At 38.8% G+C, this 16,657-nt stretch overlaps 2 protein-coding genes across 6 annotated transcripts in view; one reads left to right on the top strand and one right to left on the bottom strand.

Moving 5' to 3' along the window:
* The window catches only part of LOC103706372 (callose synthase 10), a 61,679-nt gene extending 54,158 nt beyond the window's left edge, over positions 1 to 7,521 (bottom strand). For both annotated transcript variants that reach the window (XM_026804395.2, XM_008790448.4), the window contains exons 1-6: positions 7,073 to 7,521; positions 6,778 to 6,875; positions 6,517 to 6,671; positions 2,891 to 3,014; positions 2,499 to 2,606; positions 866 to 991 (exon numbers count right to left, since the gene is read on the bottom strand). In XM_026804395.2, the coding sequence (XP_026660196.2) occupies positions 866 to 991; positions 2,499 to 2,606; positions 2,891 to 3,014; positions 6,517 to 6,671; positions 6,778 to 6,875; positions 7,073 to 7,286 (825 nt within the window). In that variant the 5' untranslated portion in view covers positions 7,287 to 7,521. The remainder of the gene's footprint in view (positions 1 to 865; positions 992 to 2,498; positions 2,607 to 2,890; positions 3,015 to 6,516; positions 6,672 to 6,777; positions 6,876 to 7,072) is intronic.
* Positions 7,522 to 9,347: 1,826 nt separating this feature from the next.
* Positions 9,348 to 16,346, top strand: LOC103706374. Of its 4 annotated transcripts, none has more exons than XR_603963.4 (7): positions 9,348 to 9,465; positions 10,730 to 10,868; positions 13,586 to 13,679; positions 15,297 to 15,380; positions 15,488 to 15,621; positions 15,789 to 15,927; positions 16,078 to 16,346. XR_603963.4 is itself a non-coding variant. In XM_017842595.3 (7 exons), the coding sequence occupies exons 1-6, from the start codon at positions 9,432 to 9,434 to the stop codon at positions 15,900 to 15,902; spliced, it is 588 nt and encodes a 195-aa protein (XP_017698084.2). In that variant the 5' UTR covers positions 9,348 to 9,431; the 3' UTR covers positions 15,903 to 15,927; positions 16,078 to 16,346. The 4 variants fall into 4 exon arrangements, 3 of the variants coding, with proteins under 3 accessions (XP_017698084.2, XP_017698083.2, XP_008788671.2); XM_017842595.3 differs by having other exon boundaries at positions 15,800 to 15,927; XM_017842594.3 differs by having other exon boundaries at positions 15,800 to 16,346.
* The last annotated feature ends 311 nt before the right edge of the window (positions 16,347 to 16,657 follow it).

Genomic DNA, 16,657 nt, shown 5'->3' with positions numbered 1-16,657 from the left:
CTCTCGCACCCATGGCCTCCATCATCGCTCGATGGAATCCATCAACCACCAGTGTCCTACTTCCACCAGTGATCTCGTCAGCTGATCGAACCCACCGACAACTTGCCTCATCCCAGGTGAGTGCCCACAATCCTTAGGTTCACGGACAACCAGGTCCAATGGTATTGGCAACATGTCCAGCTCGCTTCCAGTACCAATACCTGTGTCATGTCGTATTGACACAGGTACATCAGGGTAGAATGGCCAGTGCGGGTGTCATAGCTTAAAAGAGCAATAAATTGCTCTCACATAGTATTCTTAGCTCTAGTAATATCAATTCCTATACAAAAGCATGCAATGTAGCACAAAAGAGAAAAAGTGGGTGGAAACTTTGAAAGAAGGTTAAGTTATGGGTTAAGCTCCTAAATGAGCTGGAGAGAAGTCTGGATTTAGGCTGGACAGACAGAAAAATAGTTAATGAGACCAAGAAGGCTTGTATGCAAAAGGTAAGAGTGCATTTGAATTGGCCTTCGATATTAACTCCCAAGTAACAACCCCAAACATTTTGGAGAAAGCTTCTTCTATATTATTATCTTTGTATGGCTTAACAATGACTTTATAGTGATTTGTTTCATACAATTTTTCCAACGCATGACTAGGTCAGTATATCAACTTTACAAGTGGCATCTCAAAACAATGTCAAAATTAATTTACATATTATAGCTCAAGTTTCGCAGTCCAAAATAATTCCTCACACAACTTCACTGAATTAAAGCAACATATCAAGTCTTTTAAACAAACTAAGGAACATGATTTTCCTTATAGCACACTAACAAGAAATTAAATGAGCCTCAAACAAGTTAGTGGCCAGAGAAGAAACACAAACCTGAAAGCCAAATACAAACTCCAAGAGGTCAAACATATCTGGTCTTCTCAGCTGAGGAGCAATAAATTCAGCAGGAAGCCGAGGGAAGTCTGGAGCGTACCCAATTGCAGATATTGCAGCTTTGACCTACATGAATCACAATGTAAGTTACAAAGCTATGGTGTATAGAACTAGGAAATGCAATACATTCTTTGCCAAAAAAAAGGTAAAAGAAATAAGTTAAAAAAGATACGCGCCCATGCACATGAAGATGTGCATGTGCATGCATGTATGTGTATTTATGTATGTATTGACATTACATCGATTTCATACTTTGCCAACAATCTGACATTACATCGATTTCAACAGTCTACTACTACGCCAGTATCAAATTAGAGACAATAATTTCACCTAACTTCATGTGGATCCTATTTAATGTGATGACAGAATGCTTGGGACGTGGATCCTATTTAATGTGATGACAGAATGCTTGGGAAAGCAATGTAAAACAATGAAAAGAAAATAAAGGAAGCATGAAGCATATAATAATTGATTTTCAGAAGCATAAAATGAAAATTGCATGGAAAGAAAACGATAAATATGTCACCTGAACAAGAACAAGAAATAGAAGACTTCAATCTCTGGGATGGCTTGACGAAATTTAGTCACACTTTTTTCATCTACTATCTATTGGTATAATTTAACCAACATTAAGATTTTGTTGTGCAGAAAATTGGCGTATAGCAAAAATATATTGCACTTCAATATGCCAAAAGTAAGAAAAATGATTTAATGAAATAGTGCCAAATCCTACTCAACAAAAACACTAACACGCACACACACAAACACTGAATATTAGCAAGAGGAATATCTGGGAATCAGTGTGAAAATGCCAAGTCTACATGCCAAGATTTAACGAATTCAAAAAATTAATCATGGAAATGTCACCTACACCCAGTTCCTATCTCCACTATCAGACATTCATAATGCACATGTCACTCCAAACATACTCTTTCTGCATAAGAAAAACTTTTTTAAAAAAGAATTCCAATAATACAGTAATCACCAAGAAAAAAAATCATGAAGTTTGGTGAACATTCTCTAGAAGTTGAGAAGATGAAAGCATTAAAAAATCACCTCTCAGGTTTTGGAAAGTCAACCAAATTAGGGATCACTTGAAAAAGCATGAAAGGCAACATAGAAACTGATCATACCAGCACATTCTGCCAAATCCTTCTATTATTCTTTAACAAAATATTTTCTATATTACAAATCACTCTTGTCACCTGTTCATTTTGTTCACCCTATTTAAACTCTAAAGATGGTTCAATTTGAATCAAGAACAAGCATTTAAAGCCCATTTATGCAACTTAACAACAATTTAGCTTATCTATACATCACAAACTTCAAAATGATACTGTTTTTGTATGCAATGTCATAATTTTAAATGAAATAAGGATCATAACTTGACAAGCAATTACTCGTTTTTATTCTGCATGACCTCTTCTTAACTATCAGATCTGGAAGGATATATAGAGCCACCCAACTACCTTTAAAAGCTATAGTTATGCTGCCCAACTCCTTTTGTCATAATCTAACAGATTGTACAAACTCATAATTTAAGTACAAGACATGCAAACAAGAGAACACACACCTCAGGGAAGAAGCTGATAGCATTGGTCAAAGAGGGTGCATCAAGAGGTACAATATTGTATCGTGTAGGTTCTCTCAGCGTCGCATCAGACCTCTTGATTTTCTTTATCTGTAATAAGCCACCAAAAAGCAATTAAGGAAAAAAAAGATAATACTAAAATATAATACCAACAGCCAGAATTAAGCATGCTATATACGGAAAGAGTGCATTAATCTGTCATGCCAAAATACCATAAAACATTGAATAATGATAATTCAACAATTGCATTTCAAATCTTGTACATTGAATTGCAGGTGACTAAGCACATGGACACCTAATATTTGCAGTACCAAAGTTTAATCTACTATCTCAAGGTATGCATATCCCCATGTATGAGCTCGTGAGCATATTACCTCCTCCATAATGAGTCTACCCACTCCATCAGTAGCTGAATCACGGACAAGTAACTCCAAAACATCAATTAAGGCCCACACAGTCGCATAAATCTTCTTCATTTCTACAGCCCTTGTTTCAAACCTAAGTTCAGAAAGTTCAGAAGCAAAGTCAAACCATATTACACTAGTAATCAAGATTTAACGAAAAAGCAAAATGCATAAAACTTGAATATAATTTGAAAGAAAATTGAAGAGATAAGAGCAAATAATCAGTTCATGAGCAATAAAGTATATTATCAACAAAAAATACAATAATTATAACCGTAATTAGCAAGACAGGTAACCTACTAAATAAGGCTTAAAGATTCTATATTCCCTTCCATCAAAGGTTGAATCCTCAAATGTACCAATTCTTGAAATCCCTTCTCTCTCTTCCTTCAGCAGTTCATCACCATGGTAACTAAAGAATACCAAGTCAAAGTCATGGAGGCATGATAATGGCATGTTCTAAGAGTGAACACTAACAATAAAAGATTATAAAAATGAAAATGTGATAGCATTGTTGAAGTGGACCTTAAAATAGATGAGACATAGTGGCTAGACAAAGCACAAAATGAGGTACAAGAAAAAAGCTGCCTAGTAAACCACTTGAATCTCATGGAAGTAGGAACAGTAGAAGAAAGACAGTGTTCAAACAACCAATTATGAACCTGTGAGGACCTGTGCGAGCATTTGTTTAGTCCCAATGGGCAACGCACTAGGTAACACCTTTTTTTTTTGCTGAAAAAAGGGGATGGGGGGAAAAAGGGGCAAGCCCACCCCCGCGTAGCAGCCCTCACTGGGCCCCCACCCTGCCAGGAGAATGTTCGATGCGGGTAGAAATGACCATGTGTTGAGCACCCCGGCCGGTTTTACTCATACCCTCCCCACCCGTGGGTCCAGCTCAGTTACCCCTCTGGGCTCCAACACGAACCCTCCGTGTGAGTACGTCACACCTAACACCACCAAGGCTACCAGCCGACTAGTAGCGCTTCCAAACCCCGTGTCCAGGCGTGGGGCATCCGATCCCCAAATTTAATCGACGCCCGCATGTTCAGAACCTGGATCCACTTGGTTGGAAGCAAACGCCCCATTCCAACTGAGCTACCACCTTGGTGGCTAGGTAACACCTTTCAGCTAACCTTTTTCGATAATCCGAGTTGTTGCGAATGGTATCAAAATAGACCTATCTTATAACTCATGTGGACTTGGGGACACTGCAACATGGGCCCATTTGGGTTACCCTAAGCTAATCATCGTGTTTGTTATTAGATTTGTGGTACTTATAATTGGATTTGAATGGATTTGGACGCATAGCTTAGCGAGGATATCAAGGCTTAAACTTGGGGAAAAGTGAGGACCCGTATAGACGTGTATTTAGTTCCACATTGGTTATGCACTAGGTAAATCTTGGATGCCTATACAGGGCCAAAAAATCTAAATAACATCTTTTGACTAGTCTTTTGGGCAAGATCTAGGATTGTCACAGAATCCCCGCATCATGATGCTAAGACGGATGGGTTTGTGAAGCATTGAACATGATTGCTCCAAGGAGCATCTTAGGGATATCATAGAAGGTAAACAAAATTATAACAGCAAAAAAAAAATGTGTTTTTGAGCAGTTTATTGAAAAGCTGATGTTTAACTGTCAAATAACATTGGTCTAGATTTATCCGATAACGAAGAAAAATCTATCTTTCAAAAAATTAATTTCTTAGGTCTGGTAGCAAAAGACTTATTTCATTTCTGAGCCCGCATGGACTGATATTTTTTCATTTGAAGGTGATATTTCCAGTTACAGAAGATAAGCCTATGACTTTCAGCACAAGACCACCGTTAGAAGGATAAAAGCTACTGTTATATTCGGATTGATTAGCAAAATAAGTAAGAAAGGAAAATCTAGGATTTCTTGGAGTAGTTGGGGCAATTGACTCCTCCTTATGGATCAAATTTTGTGTGTTATGCCACCTACTTGCTCAAGTTTCCCACCAACTGCCTCCCTAGTGTTGCTGCATTTGAATCATAAAGTAGGTTTACGATAAATAGCACTAGCCCATGAAATTGGGAAGCAAAGTGATTACCAAGTAAAAGGCATATTACAACTTGCAAAGAGACTAAATCCACATATGGTGTGCATGGATGGAGAACCAATAAAATCAAACTAAACTGTTAGAGCCAACACCTTTCTTATTCAATGGAAAACGGTTCATGGTAATTGTCAATAACCCAGAATGAAGACAATATAAATAGGGAAGAGAGTTTTTGCAAACAAGACTCGGGCAGGTCATGTTTAGTATTTTGGAATCATGAGCAAATGACAGGCTACTATGCTAGCCAAACAGCTAGGGGCCATTCTAATTTGATCATCTTACCTATCTATGTCATCCTTATGGATTCATCTCACTCATTTAGGACCATCACATTAACCCTTCTTCAGCTATCCTAAGCTGTTTAGAATTTCATACTGGAGCATGATGTTGAGTATTTGTCAGATACTAATAACTGCATGTAGAAGGCAAATCGTCTAAATATTAAACTTGGTTTTAGCAGAACATTGAAGAAAGAGATCTATACATAGCAAAGCTCATCTATTTTTGCTTAAAGAAAATTTTCTTTGGAGCATGAATTTCAAGACCTATCTTTGACCATATATCAAAAGGTCACCTACGATTTGTGCAGGCAACCACCTAGGCCTTTGGACAACCCAACCACCTATGCTACCAATACTTTCCAGGCCTTCAAGCAAGGCAACCGCCCAAGTGCCTAAATTGGTGGCTAGGCAGGCGACGTGCCACATAGGGTCCACCTTTGTCTTGGATGGACACCTTGCCTATAGGTTTATTGAAAGCACTATAATCATTTAACTAATTCCCTCTCCAAGAAAAAAATGTACTCACTTAGTGAGAGAGGTTGAGTCTGTTTCTAACAATTATTTTTGGCACTATTGATGCTTGAACATGTTATGTTTCTAAGAAGCTTTCAATACTTAAAAGCACATGTCCAAAAACTATTAAGGAAAACTTAAGTAAATAAATCACAAATTTCGTTAGCATAACTTATGTAGGTGACAACCTCATTGTTTATCAATATTACAATAATTGATGCCCCATTCATAACCTATTTACATAAAAATTTGTCAATTTTTTCGAAACTCGTATTTAGGTGCCCGCTTATTGCTTATGTGCTCTTCCTAGGCCTTTAAAAGGGTCAATGGCTAGGACTATCAACGCAATTTCACAATCTTCAGATCAGTAGCTGAGAATTTGGCAGCATGTATTTAATTTTATTTTTTTTTTTTGCATTACGGTTCTCTATTTTCTTCCCTTTGACAACATTTCCATCAGACTGCCATCAAATGGAAAAACTAGGAAGGAAAGTTACAAACAAGTGCAATTAGGGAACCTTCAAACAAGCATAAGCATTTTCCATAGGCACATCTTGAAGTAAGGAGACATCCAATCTTATTGAAATTGACATTTAGATTGGCAGAAATACAGTAGGATCAAATTTCTATTTTATTAAAAAAATATAATATCTGGTTTCTTATGCCGCATGTCTACCAATAAGAATAAAACACTTTTCAACTTTGGAAGAGAAATGTATACTCTGTGCTAAATGTTCCTGATTCCCTCCATCTTTCTTGCTCCTTTTGGATATCATCAACTCGATGACGCCTCTTGTAGCTTAGATAAAATTTCCACAGGTTCTCAATATCACGTTGACGATCAATTGCGGTTCCATCCTTCATAGCAAGCTTTTGCTGCAATAAATCAAGTCAATCCAACAAGGTTACAACAAGATTGAGCAAATTAACATTTAATGCACGGTGAAAAGTTGTAAACTTGTGACAAGATGGGTGTTAATACCTGGATAACAGACATTAAACCGGTCTTGAACTGCAGCACACCTCTTCCCTCACTGCTAGGGTCCAAATTTTGTGCCATTGTATATGCTTGCTCACAAACTGTACAAGGAAAAGTAATTTTGAGACGCTAGCAGTGATAGGGGCCAACCAGCATGAACACATGATAGACAAATTGCACATGCAAACCCCCCACCCCCAGGAAATATACACGCCCATCATTGTAATCATGTTTTTAAACAAAATTTGGTCAAGCAGCCAAGAAAAGAACTTTCGATCGAGAAAAAGAGAGAACTCACGAATTCTAGCGATATTTGGGTCCTCATCCTGGATATCTTCCGCAGCTTGCAGAATCTGGTCGATGTTGGTGGAAACAAGGGAAGGCGGAACGGCGCCGGCGAGCCCGGCGGCGGCCCGACCGGCGCCCTGGCCGGCGCTCCGGAGCTGCTCCCGCCGGAGCGTCGCCCGCACGAGGCGCTCCCAGTTCTCGAACACCCTAGCCCTCGACCGCATCGCCGGATGAGGAGGAAACCCTAGCCCGTGACTAAAGCGAAAGATTCCGGGGACGGAAAGAGAGGAGAAGGCAGATCGGAGAACAGAAATAGACGAATTAGGGATTCGGAGAGGGGGGTCTAGGGTTTGGAGACAGGGGAAATGGGGGAGACGAGGCACGCGGATCGGGAATCCGTTCGCGAGAAAAGGGGACGAGTGGGGGAGAACAGGAGGGAGTGCAGAACTCTGACGCGTTATTCGTGAGGGGACCTTTTTCAAAATATACCCTGAGGTTTCTTGATAGAACTTTTTTCTGGGGAACCCACTTGACACCCAACCTAATAGGCTCGTGTGGGACCCGCGTACTAAGTGAGGGCGCCGAAGTGGGTTTCAAAGATTCCTTTGCCATTTTATATTCGCCATGATTGGACTAGGATAATTTTGACCGTAGGATCTGTTTCTGATTATAAATTTAGCGAAAAGGACGGTGGACGATGTTAGGACGGACAAAGGAAGTACCTTCGTTACGAAGGCGTTAGCGATGGAGTGGAAAATTTAGAACAAAAGGAAAGAGTACAAAATTAACCTTACGTCTTCTTTCCTTTTTTTGAAACAACGGAGGAGCTAACTTTGTGGCCGTTAATATGACGGTTTTGAAATGTTGATGCCGGTGGAGGGCTGTGATGTAACAGCACGTTCACCTGATGGTGATGTAACAGGAAGCGGGCATGTACTGTTGACACGTCCACCACGGCGCCCAGCGGAGGTTTCAACTCCGTTTTCTTCCTGCGTCTAACGCCTCCTATCTAGAAAAAAAATAAATAGAAGAACTATCCACAGCACGAGATCAGATCGGTGTCCCCATTTTGTCCCCATCTAAAACACCCTCCGGATTAAAAAAAAAAAAAAAAAAAAGCTTCTCATTCTCTAGCTCTGCCGCTCTTAACCCCTCACCACCGAAGACCGAAGTCCGGTTCGAGCGAGCTGCACTGCCCACGAGGTCTGGTTGGCCAGAAATACTCGCGGCGAACGACGAATATCGCTAAAACTTATGATCGAGAGTACCCATGTTCAGGTGGAAGAGTTGTGTTACACCATCTCCGTTGGAGGGACCTTGATAGCTCGGAATATCTGTGGTTCCTACTCTGTTTCGGCATTATTCCGTACGGTATTTTTCACCTGAAAGTCCCCACCCCCCAGCTTCCTTAAGGTCAACTTTGATGGGTCAATCCTAAATGGTGGCACGAGAGGAGCGTGGGTTTTGTTATTCAGAACCCGTTTGCCAGGGTTGTAGGTGCTAATGGTAGTCAGTTATTTGACACTTCGGTTCCGAGTACAGAGCTGAGAGCTGCCTAGGCGGGCCTTCGCTATGCCCGGTGCGTGTTACAGGCTAGGTCCATCATCCTGAAGAGTGATTCAGCCACCGTTATCAATTGGATCCGAGAGGGTCCAAGTGGTGACGGTAATGACCATTTCTTACTCTGTGACATTTGAGCTATGATGAGGGATGGATGGGCCTTTCAGGCTAAGTATATTTACCGTAAAGCCAATGATACTGCGGATTAGATGGTTGCGTATGTAGCTTGTCACTCTGGAGGCACCTTGTGGACTGGATATAGGGAGTTGTTCTTGGCATTCTGAAGTATCCTATTTTTTAACTTTATCGAGTGTACTTGTACCCGTCAAGTATGATCCATCCGTATTAGCAAAAAAAAAAAAAAAAGAAGAAATGAAAAGAAAAGAAAAGAAAAGAAAGAGGAAAAAAAAGACGGAAGTCGAAAAAAAGGGGAAAAAAATCCCACCGTGACTTCGGAGAGCTGTCCCACATGGCTAACCGGCAACGCATCAGCTGACAGATGGCCGGCGGACGGACAAAACGAAGCTCGAAAGCACATAGTTTCCAGACGCTGAACCAACCAAACAAACCGTCCACTATTTCCATTTTGCCCCTACCAGCTATTCTGATCACACAGCCTAGCCGTCCAAATTCGATTAGACGGACGAGATCTAATGCTACATAAACCGCGTTTCGTAATTTTGTGAAGGAGAGGGCGTACGCGGAATAAGGAAATATACCGACCCCCTCGCTCCTCAAGACGCCCAGACGAGAGAAAGAGCTCGCTCCCATCTCTGGTTCTCCACTTCGCCCCTCGTGCTTCGATCGCCATGGCGGCTTCTTCCGCTACTCTCTTGGTCACCGGTGATCTTCTTTTCTCGTCCTTCATGTGATCGAAAATTCGCTTGCTTTCTATGCTGCTAGATCAATTTCTAGGGTTTCGGTGCTCGAATCCGTTCAGATTCCTCTCCTCTGTTCCCGGTTTAGGTTCATTTGTTTCTTGATCTAGACATTGATGAATATCTAATTCCACTGGGGTCGATCTTTATCAAGGAAGATTTAGTACTGCTGGGGTCTTTAGTGTCGAATCTGCGTCGCGTTATGTTGTTTGGAAGGAGATTATATATATATATATATGTATACATATCATTTCGTCTGGTACCTGTACTGTTTGTTAGATCACTAAATTTATATGCCTATAGCGCTCTACTAAATTGTAGTTTGTATTAGATGGTGCTCATGCTTCTCCCTATCCGGCAACAAAATTTGGGAATTCTATGTTCTTAAAAAAAAATTTGTATCGATTTGATTTCTGTTGGTGGAAATTTGTAAGTAAAATGGCCTTAATTGAAGCACCTAATTTGCATTTTTCCCCCCACTGTATGCTTGAGGACTTAATGCAGATATATCTAGATTAGAAAGCTGTCTAAAAAGAAAGAAGCACGATTTCTCAGTAAAATGTTCCATGTTTCACATACTATAGAGCTATATCTACATTATCTGACCACCAAGAGGGTTCACGATCAACCAAAGATAATAAAAATGGTTTTGGCCTTTCGGAATCTGTTGGCTGTCTATGTTCATTAAAAGGACCTTTCTTTTGGTTTCAAAATTCAAATAAACCCCCAAAATATCACTTCCACAACTGATGATTTGTAGTCTAGATATATAAATTCTCATGGTTTTAAGGAAGGAAAATGCTAGTAGAGAATGATCATCTCTACACCTTTTCTTTCACAATTCCAGTGTCATGTGTCCTATATCAGCATTTTCTGTACGAGACAGAACATTCTATGATTAATCAAAATGATAGAAAATTTTAGTTGAAAACTTGGGCTAACATTCTAGCAGATTTGAGAACAAGGATGTTTGAGAGGGATATTCGATATGCAGAAATGTAGAGTAGAAAATATATTACAACAAAGTTTTAATATATCTGCTTATGCCGTAAATGACTTTGATATCTCCTGCAACTCTTAAGTTGCAAAAAAAAAAGGAATTTTAGATGGAAAATATGAGTTTAAGAGAAACTTCATGACTATAATAATGGCATTCAATATACTAATATTGGTTATTTTCAGTATATGCTAAAACCATTTCTGTTCTGTCCATTTCCTTGTTCTCTTAGGTGGAATTCACTCTGAAAGATACAACCCTCTGTCCAACAAGCTCAGGCTGTCAAGTGGTTATCAGTCTCAATTGGCGATTTGTCAGAATTCGAAGCAGTCATGTTGCCGTCGGTATATGTCTGTTCATGCTGAGTACAGGTACACTGTTTTCGACATTTAAGAAGTCATTTTAGAAGCCTTTTTGCCACTATAATGGCCTCTATGTTTGAAAGTAGTTTCTACTTACAGCCAGATGTTCTTTTATTAGAATTAGTTGTTTGATCAAGGAACCATGGTTTACCAATGTTGCTAATGATACTGCTTACAGTCTCCTTTAGGATTTGTTCAAAGAATCTCCAATTCATGCTTCACTTAGAAAGGTCTTTGAAATCATATAATTTTAATAAATAATTCTTTATAATCTTCTGATTTGCCAATTCAACTTGAATATAACCTTCCACTATTTTCATGGTGGAGTTAGCTTGAGTTCTATCTATGCACACATAACAAGAGCAGATATTCCTGGCATGAAGATGCCATTGAGGAATTGATGAGGAAAGGAAAAGAGTATTATGGTTAGGATTGTGATATTGCTGCATTTAGATTGACCCTTCTTGTTCTTAGTAATAGTCTTCATGTTGCTGTGCTGTAATTAGGTGGATCATGTTTTAATTTCATGCCATCGGTGATCTAAGGCTGCTAACATATCCAGAATGTCTTTGGCTCTAGTGCTAGATGTAAAATAAGCAAAGAGATCTGTGGTGCTTTTAGCCGCATACATGACCTTATAGTCTGCTTTCCATCTATCAGGTTCATGGATCTGACATCAAAAATTCACCACCAGTAGTATATCTTCAAAGCATTCCAGAAAGTTTTGGACGACTGGAGTTGAGAAAATAAATTCTTTAAGAATTTATATGTTAAGGGGCTGGTATTGCTTTTGTTTTCTGTTTTTGTTTTCAGAAACCCCAGAAGAAAAATGACTAGACTGAACATGTATGATGAAGCCCATTTTTTTTAAATTGTTTGTAAATCTTCAGATCTTTTGGAAGCGCATATTTATTGCTTTGAAAAAAGAGTGGAAATAGAAGCAAGGAATAACAGAAATTTCATGCAAATGCTATCTTCCATGTCAATCTCCATGTGCTATTTCTCTAATTTGTAGAGAAACAGAAGCACAGAAACAGAAAAAATGACAAATAGGCCCTAAGTTTTTCTAAACTGATCTTGGATTACACATTCTATTCGTTGATACTTATATAATGTATAGGAAACTTCATTGTTGTAGTTCAAAATAATGGAGTCGAGTGAACTCTATGGTGTGTGATGGTTCAAGTCCTTAAGCCTTATGGGTTATCCATGAACAATCTTAATGAGAATCTTCATATGTTAAGAATGAGTACCAAACAAATGAAAAAATAAATTATATTACATGTTGGAAAGTCAAATAAAAATATTATCAATAAGATAAAGAAATTGGTTAAACAAGCTATGGGATTCTTCAGCAGACAAATGAAGAAGTAAAATATTTAGTGAAGAAAAAAAATATTAAAAACTAATGTTAATGGCCTTTTGGATTATATATGACGATCATCAAAAGGTTAACATCTTTCAAATAGATAGCTGATGATAAAAAAATGAATCATGTAAGTACATTAAACTTCTAGGGGTAGCTTCAAGTTTTGACTGATCCTTATAATGTCTTCAAAGGAGTAATGAGTTTTTAGGAAGCATTCCCACGTAAAGGTGAACATAAATAAGAGTTGTATGTGTTCGTTTGTCGATGATGCTAAAGAAAATCTATGGCTGAAAGCAATGGGTTTCTAGCAATCGGTGTAGTCTATTGCCTCGATTCCTTGGTATGGCATATTATTGTTTCCCATGGAGACAATTGAGATGTCATCTTGTCATCTTGTGGAACATTGTTTCCATAATTTCACATTCAGATCCGCTTATCCGCCCCTGTTGGGTTACAAAATTATGAACTTTGTTTTGGCTTTCTCAGTTTTTCATCGGGTCACACATCATTAATTGATGGCTAACTTATGCTATTTGATTTAATCCTTTACCTCATCTTTTTTTTTAAATTTGTTTTGATTTTAAATCTTTAATAAAATTCTTGGTGGTTACCCTCACTAATGAAAACAATGCGTGCTATCAGTTAACAGATTGACTCTCAACTAAGCAATCTTTGACCACGTGGTCCTAAGACAAATCTGAGCTTCAATCAATTTTCTAGTTCATCATTTCTAATTCTATGCATAACTTAGGCTGTCTTGGATATAGTTCACCGGATTTATGCATTCTGGATGAACCTCAGATGTCAGAACACAAAATTGGTAAACATTTGAAAGTTTTTTAATGACCTAACAAAAAAATATAAATAAGATTCAGTTATAAAGCTAAGGTTTAATAACACATAATTCAAGCCTTCCTTGGCTGAATGTTGAAGCATAAGATTGCTTGATTCAAATTCTTTTTGATATTAGTTATTCTTATTGGTTTATTCTAAATTTCAAACATGTCGCTTCCTTGTTATGGCAGGTCGCGTCTGATTGGATTTAGAATATTGCATTGATTTAGGCATGCTGTCGAATCTATTTCAGCATTTTTTTGCTTTTCACCATATAACTATAAAATTGGTGAAATATGAATGCTATTCATATGCCACATTTCCCAGTGTAATGATGCTGGATAGTGCCTCATCAAATATTGCTGGATAGTGCCTCATTCAGAATTTTATCATTATTATTGCATTTTTTACAAGCCTTGTTGCTGTCTTGAATATCGGATGCTGTTTTTCAAGGTATGAGTAGTACATCTTGTATCTGCATCTCAAAACCAATGTATTAGCACACTTCTAATTTTATATGCAGTGATGGTTCCAGAGGTGGGGGTGGTGATTTTCTTGCTGGTTTCCTTATAGGTGGAGCAATCTTTGGAACATTAACCTATGTCTTTGCTCCGCAGGTATTTAATCTTTTTTCTAGAAAAAGACGATGCAATAACCCGACAGTATATGAACATATTGCATGCCTTTAAATTGGTGCTGGTTCAATGAGGTCTCACCTTGTTTAACGTACAGAATGATGGTTTTAGAATTCCCATGCAAAATGGGGCCCAAATTCTTTCCTCATATTGCAATGGTCTGGTAGTCAATCATGCAGGCTAATGCATTCTCTATAGCCCTCTTGTGTTATGCTGGTTTCTACAACTAGGAATTCAACCACCCAACTTGTAGCTTCATTGAATCATTGTACAAGGTATATGAGTCAACACTCTTTTATACTTGGGGTGAAGTAACAGGAAACAAAACTCTGTAGTTTATTTATGTTTGTGATATCACCGGTACTGGCAGCCAAGTCTCATAGTTATAAATTTTTATTAGCAGGTGAAAATCCACTATTCGCCTGAGCTGCACATTGTTCACTGCTGATCCAGCAGATCAAATTTTTGGGCATTGCTTTAGCCTGTCTATCCAGAAATAAGCAATAACAGTTCTGATGGTTCACATTGTTCATACCTGCTGAGTGCGTGTGAAAGCGTGTAACCCCTATCCAAGCATTTGGTGACACTCATGTTGATCGAGTTGCCTTCTGATATCAACACACACACACACACATCCCTGCATGCATGCAAGAGTGCACACACACACATACACTAAAAGAGTACTTTACCAGATCCAAGCATTTCGTGACACTCATGTTGATCAAGTTGCCTTCTGATATCAACACACACACACACACATACACATCCCTGCATGCATGCAAGTGTGCACACACACACATACATCCCTGCATGCATGCAAGTTGCCTTCTGATGTCAATAAGGTCTGGTGTAGCCATCACTTTTGTTCAAGAAGTTCAACCGTCTATTTTCTGTTTACCAAATTGATGGGGTAGATCTTCCAAGATACACTGTTATTTTCATGGTCTTTCTTCTTACTATTACATTTTTAAGTTAACATTTTTTTCCTGAAGAAAAATTATTGTTTTTTTGGTCATTTTCCTTAACATTGGACGCTGCAAAATCTTAATCCTTAACATTGAATATTGCAAAATTTTGATTCAAAATTCCACTGTCCATATCATAGAAGCAAAATCAAATTCCAACACCACTCGGATGAGGTTCAGGTTGCCACAGGCAGTTAGCATCTTGAGAAATGTAATGCTCTCTCCATCCAATCCCTGATTTAATTCTATAGTTTAATTGTCGGAAGACGTTAAGCCAAGTTTTTCTAATATTCTTTTTGTTGTCATTGTTATTATTTGAATAACATTGATAAATCCCGACATCACTGCAGTGATGCAGAGCAGAGCACTGTTAAGTGAGAGTAACCCATATGTAGCTTCTGGTTCCTATAAAAATCTGGAGTGTCTTTAAGTTCGTGCTTTCAGGACCTATCAGATTTCTTGCATATATGTTGGTTATTTCCATATCAATTCTTTGCTGATAAACTTGGCTGTGGACTCCACAGAGCTACTTTATGTGATTGACTTAGCAGCAATGTTTGCTGGATATTTATTCAGGTAGCTTTACGATTTGTAATAAGTGCCTAAACACTACAGCGTGGCTCTTGCTATGCAGATCAGGAGATCCATACTGAATGAAGATGAATCTGGATTCCGGAGGGCAAAGCAACCAATATATTATCATGATGAAGGTTTAGAGGTAAGCTACAAAGTACTTATATGTGCTCACCAAACGAAAAGCACTTTCATGTGCGTGCATCTCATTCTCAGACTTTGAGATATCTATGTATGGATTTCTAAAAGCAGAAAACTCGCCAGATGCTGAATGCAAAGATAGGTCAGCTGAATTCAGCCATTGACAATGTTTCTTCTCGATTGAGGGGTGGAAACAATGTGGCATCAGAGCCCGTTGAAGCTGAACCTGAAGTTGAAACCTCCATGTAGGCAACGCTGATGCTTTATCTTTTCAAATCGTCACTTCATGTTTAAGTGGTCATTGTCTTCAGTCTCTTGATCATAATCTGTATCTGCTTCTAGATGTATCTGAAGCTTGTCTTGGAGTTTCTTTATTTGGATATAAATTTTGAACTTAGATTGTTAGCCGCAGTCTTGAATCAGGAATCATGCCGCTGGCTTATGGATGCTTCTTGGATCCTGTCGATACACACGCTTGAAATCGCAAAAAGGATGGTTCTCTCGTAAGCAGAAAATGGGATTCTAATCACCAGCCACATTACCGCACCCAGGTGCCTGTGAAAATGTGCTAGGTTACTTTAAATGTGGAATCATAGATTTGCTGCCTTGTACAGGAGAGCCAGCCAATTTGTAGGCTACAAACTAGATATCTGGTCTGACTAACCGGAGGTTTTCGTTCTGCTACTTTTGTGTCTTTCCAGATGCTCAACCTTTTGACATCCTTGGCCTTATTTCCAAGAGCGAGGTTTAATGGACAGCGTCCCGTACCATATACGTATATAGATAACCTGCGGAACTGAGTTACCAAGGTTGGTGTTGAAATCTTGTCTAGTAACTATCAAAGAGCATGGCCCAAAGGTTGCATTTAGAATGAAATCGGTGCAAACAGATCTTTACAACTATTGAACTGGCTATACATTTCCATCTGGTACTGTATTGCTGAATGTATAATATATGAATGGAAATCGATGACGAAAATTCTGTAGTAGCATATCCTTTGCAATCACTTAAATATTTTCCAACTCGAGCCAAGTTCAGCTCATAAAAGCCTCTTTCCGTTAGTCTCATGAACGCACACGACAGAATAAGCAGGAAGCTGGAACAAGAGCAACTTGGCTGCATCTGAGTTGATTGTACCCAGCACCTGCAATTTAAGCCAAAGTTCCTGGTTGGGCGTCAAGTTGCAACATTTTGCGTACTGAAGCTTGCATTCAGCAATTGAAAACCAAAAGAGCTTCTCCTGTAAGTTACAAGATTGGTACTAGCAGACCCCCTTGTTAA

The sequence above is a fragment of the Phoenix dactylifera genome, chromosome 17, assembly GCF_009389715.1.
Source record: "Phoenix dactylifera cultivar Barhee BC4 chromosome 17, palm_55x_up_171113_PBpolish2nd_filt_p, whole genome shotgun sequence".
NCBI classification, from domain to species: domain Eukaryota; kingdom Viridiplantae; phylum Streptophyta; class Magnoliopsida; order Arecales; family Arecaceae; genus Phoenix; species Phoenix dactylifera.
Note: the sequence above shows the minus strand (reverse complement) of the source record. Positions and strands in the feature narration are given on the sequence as shown.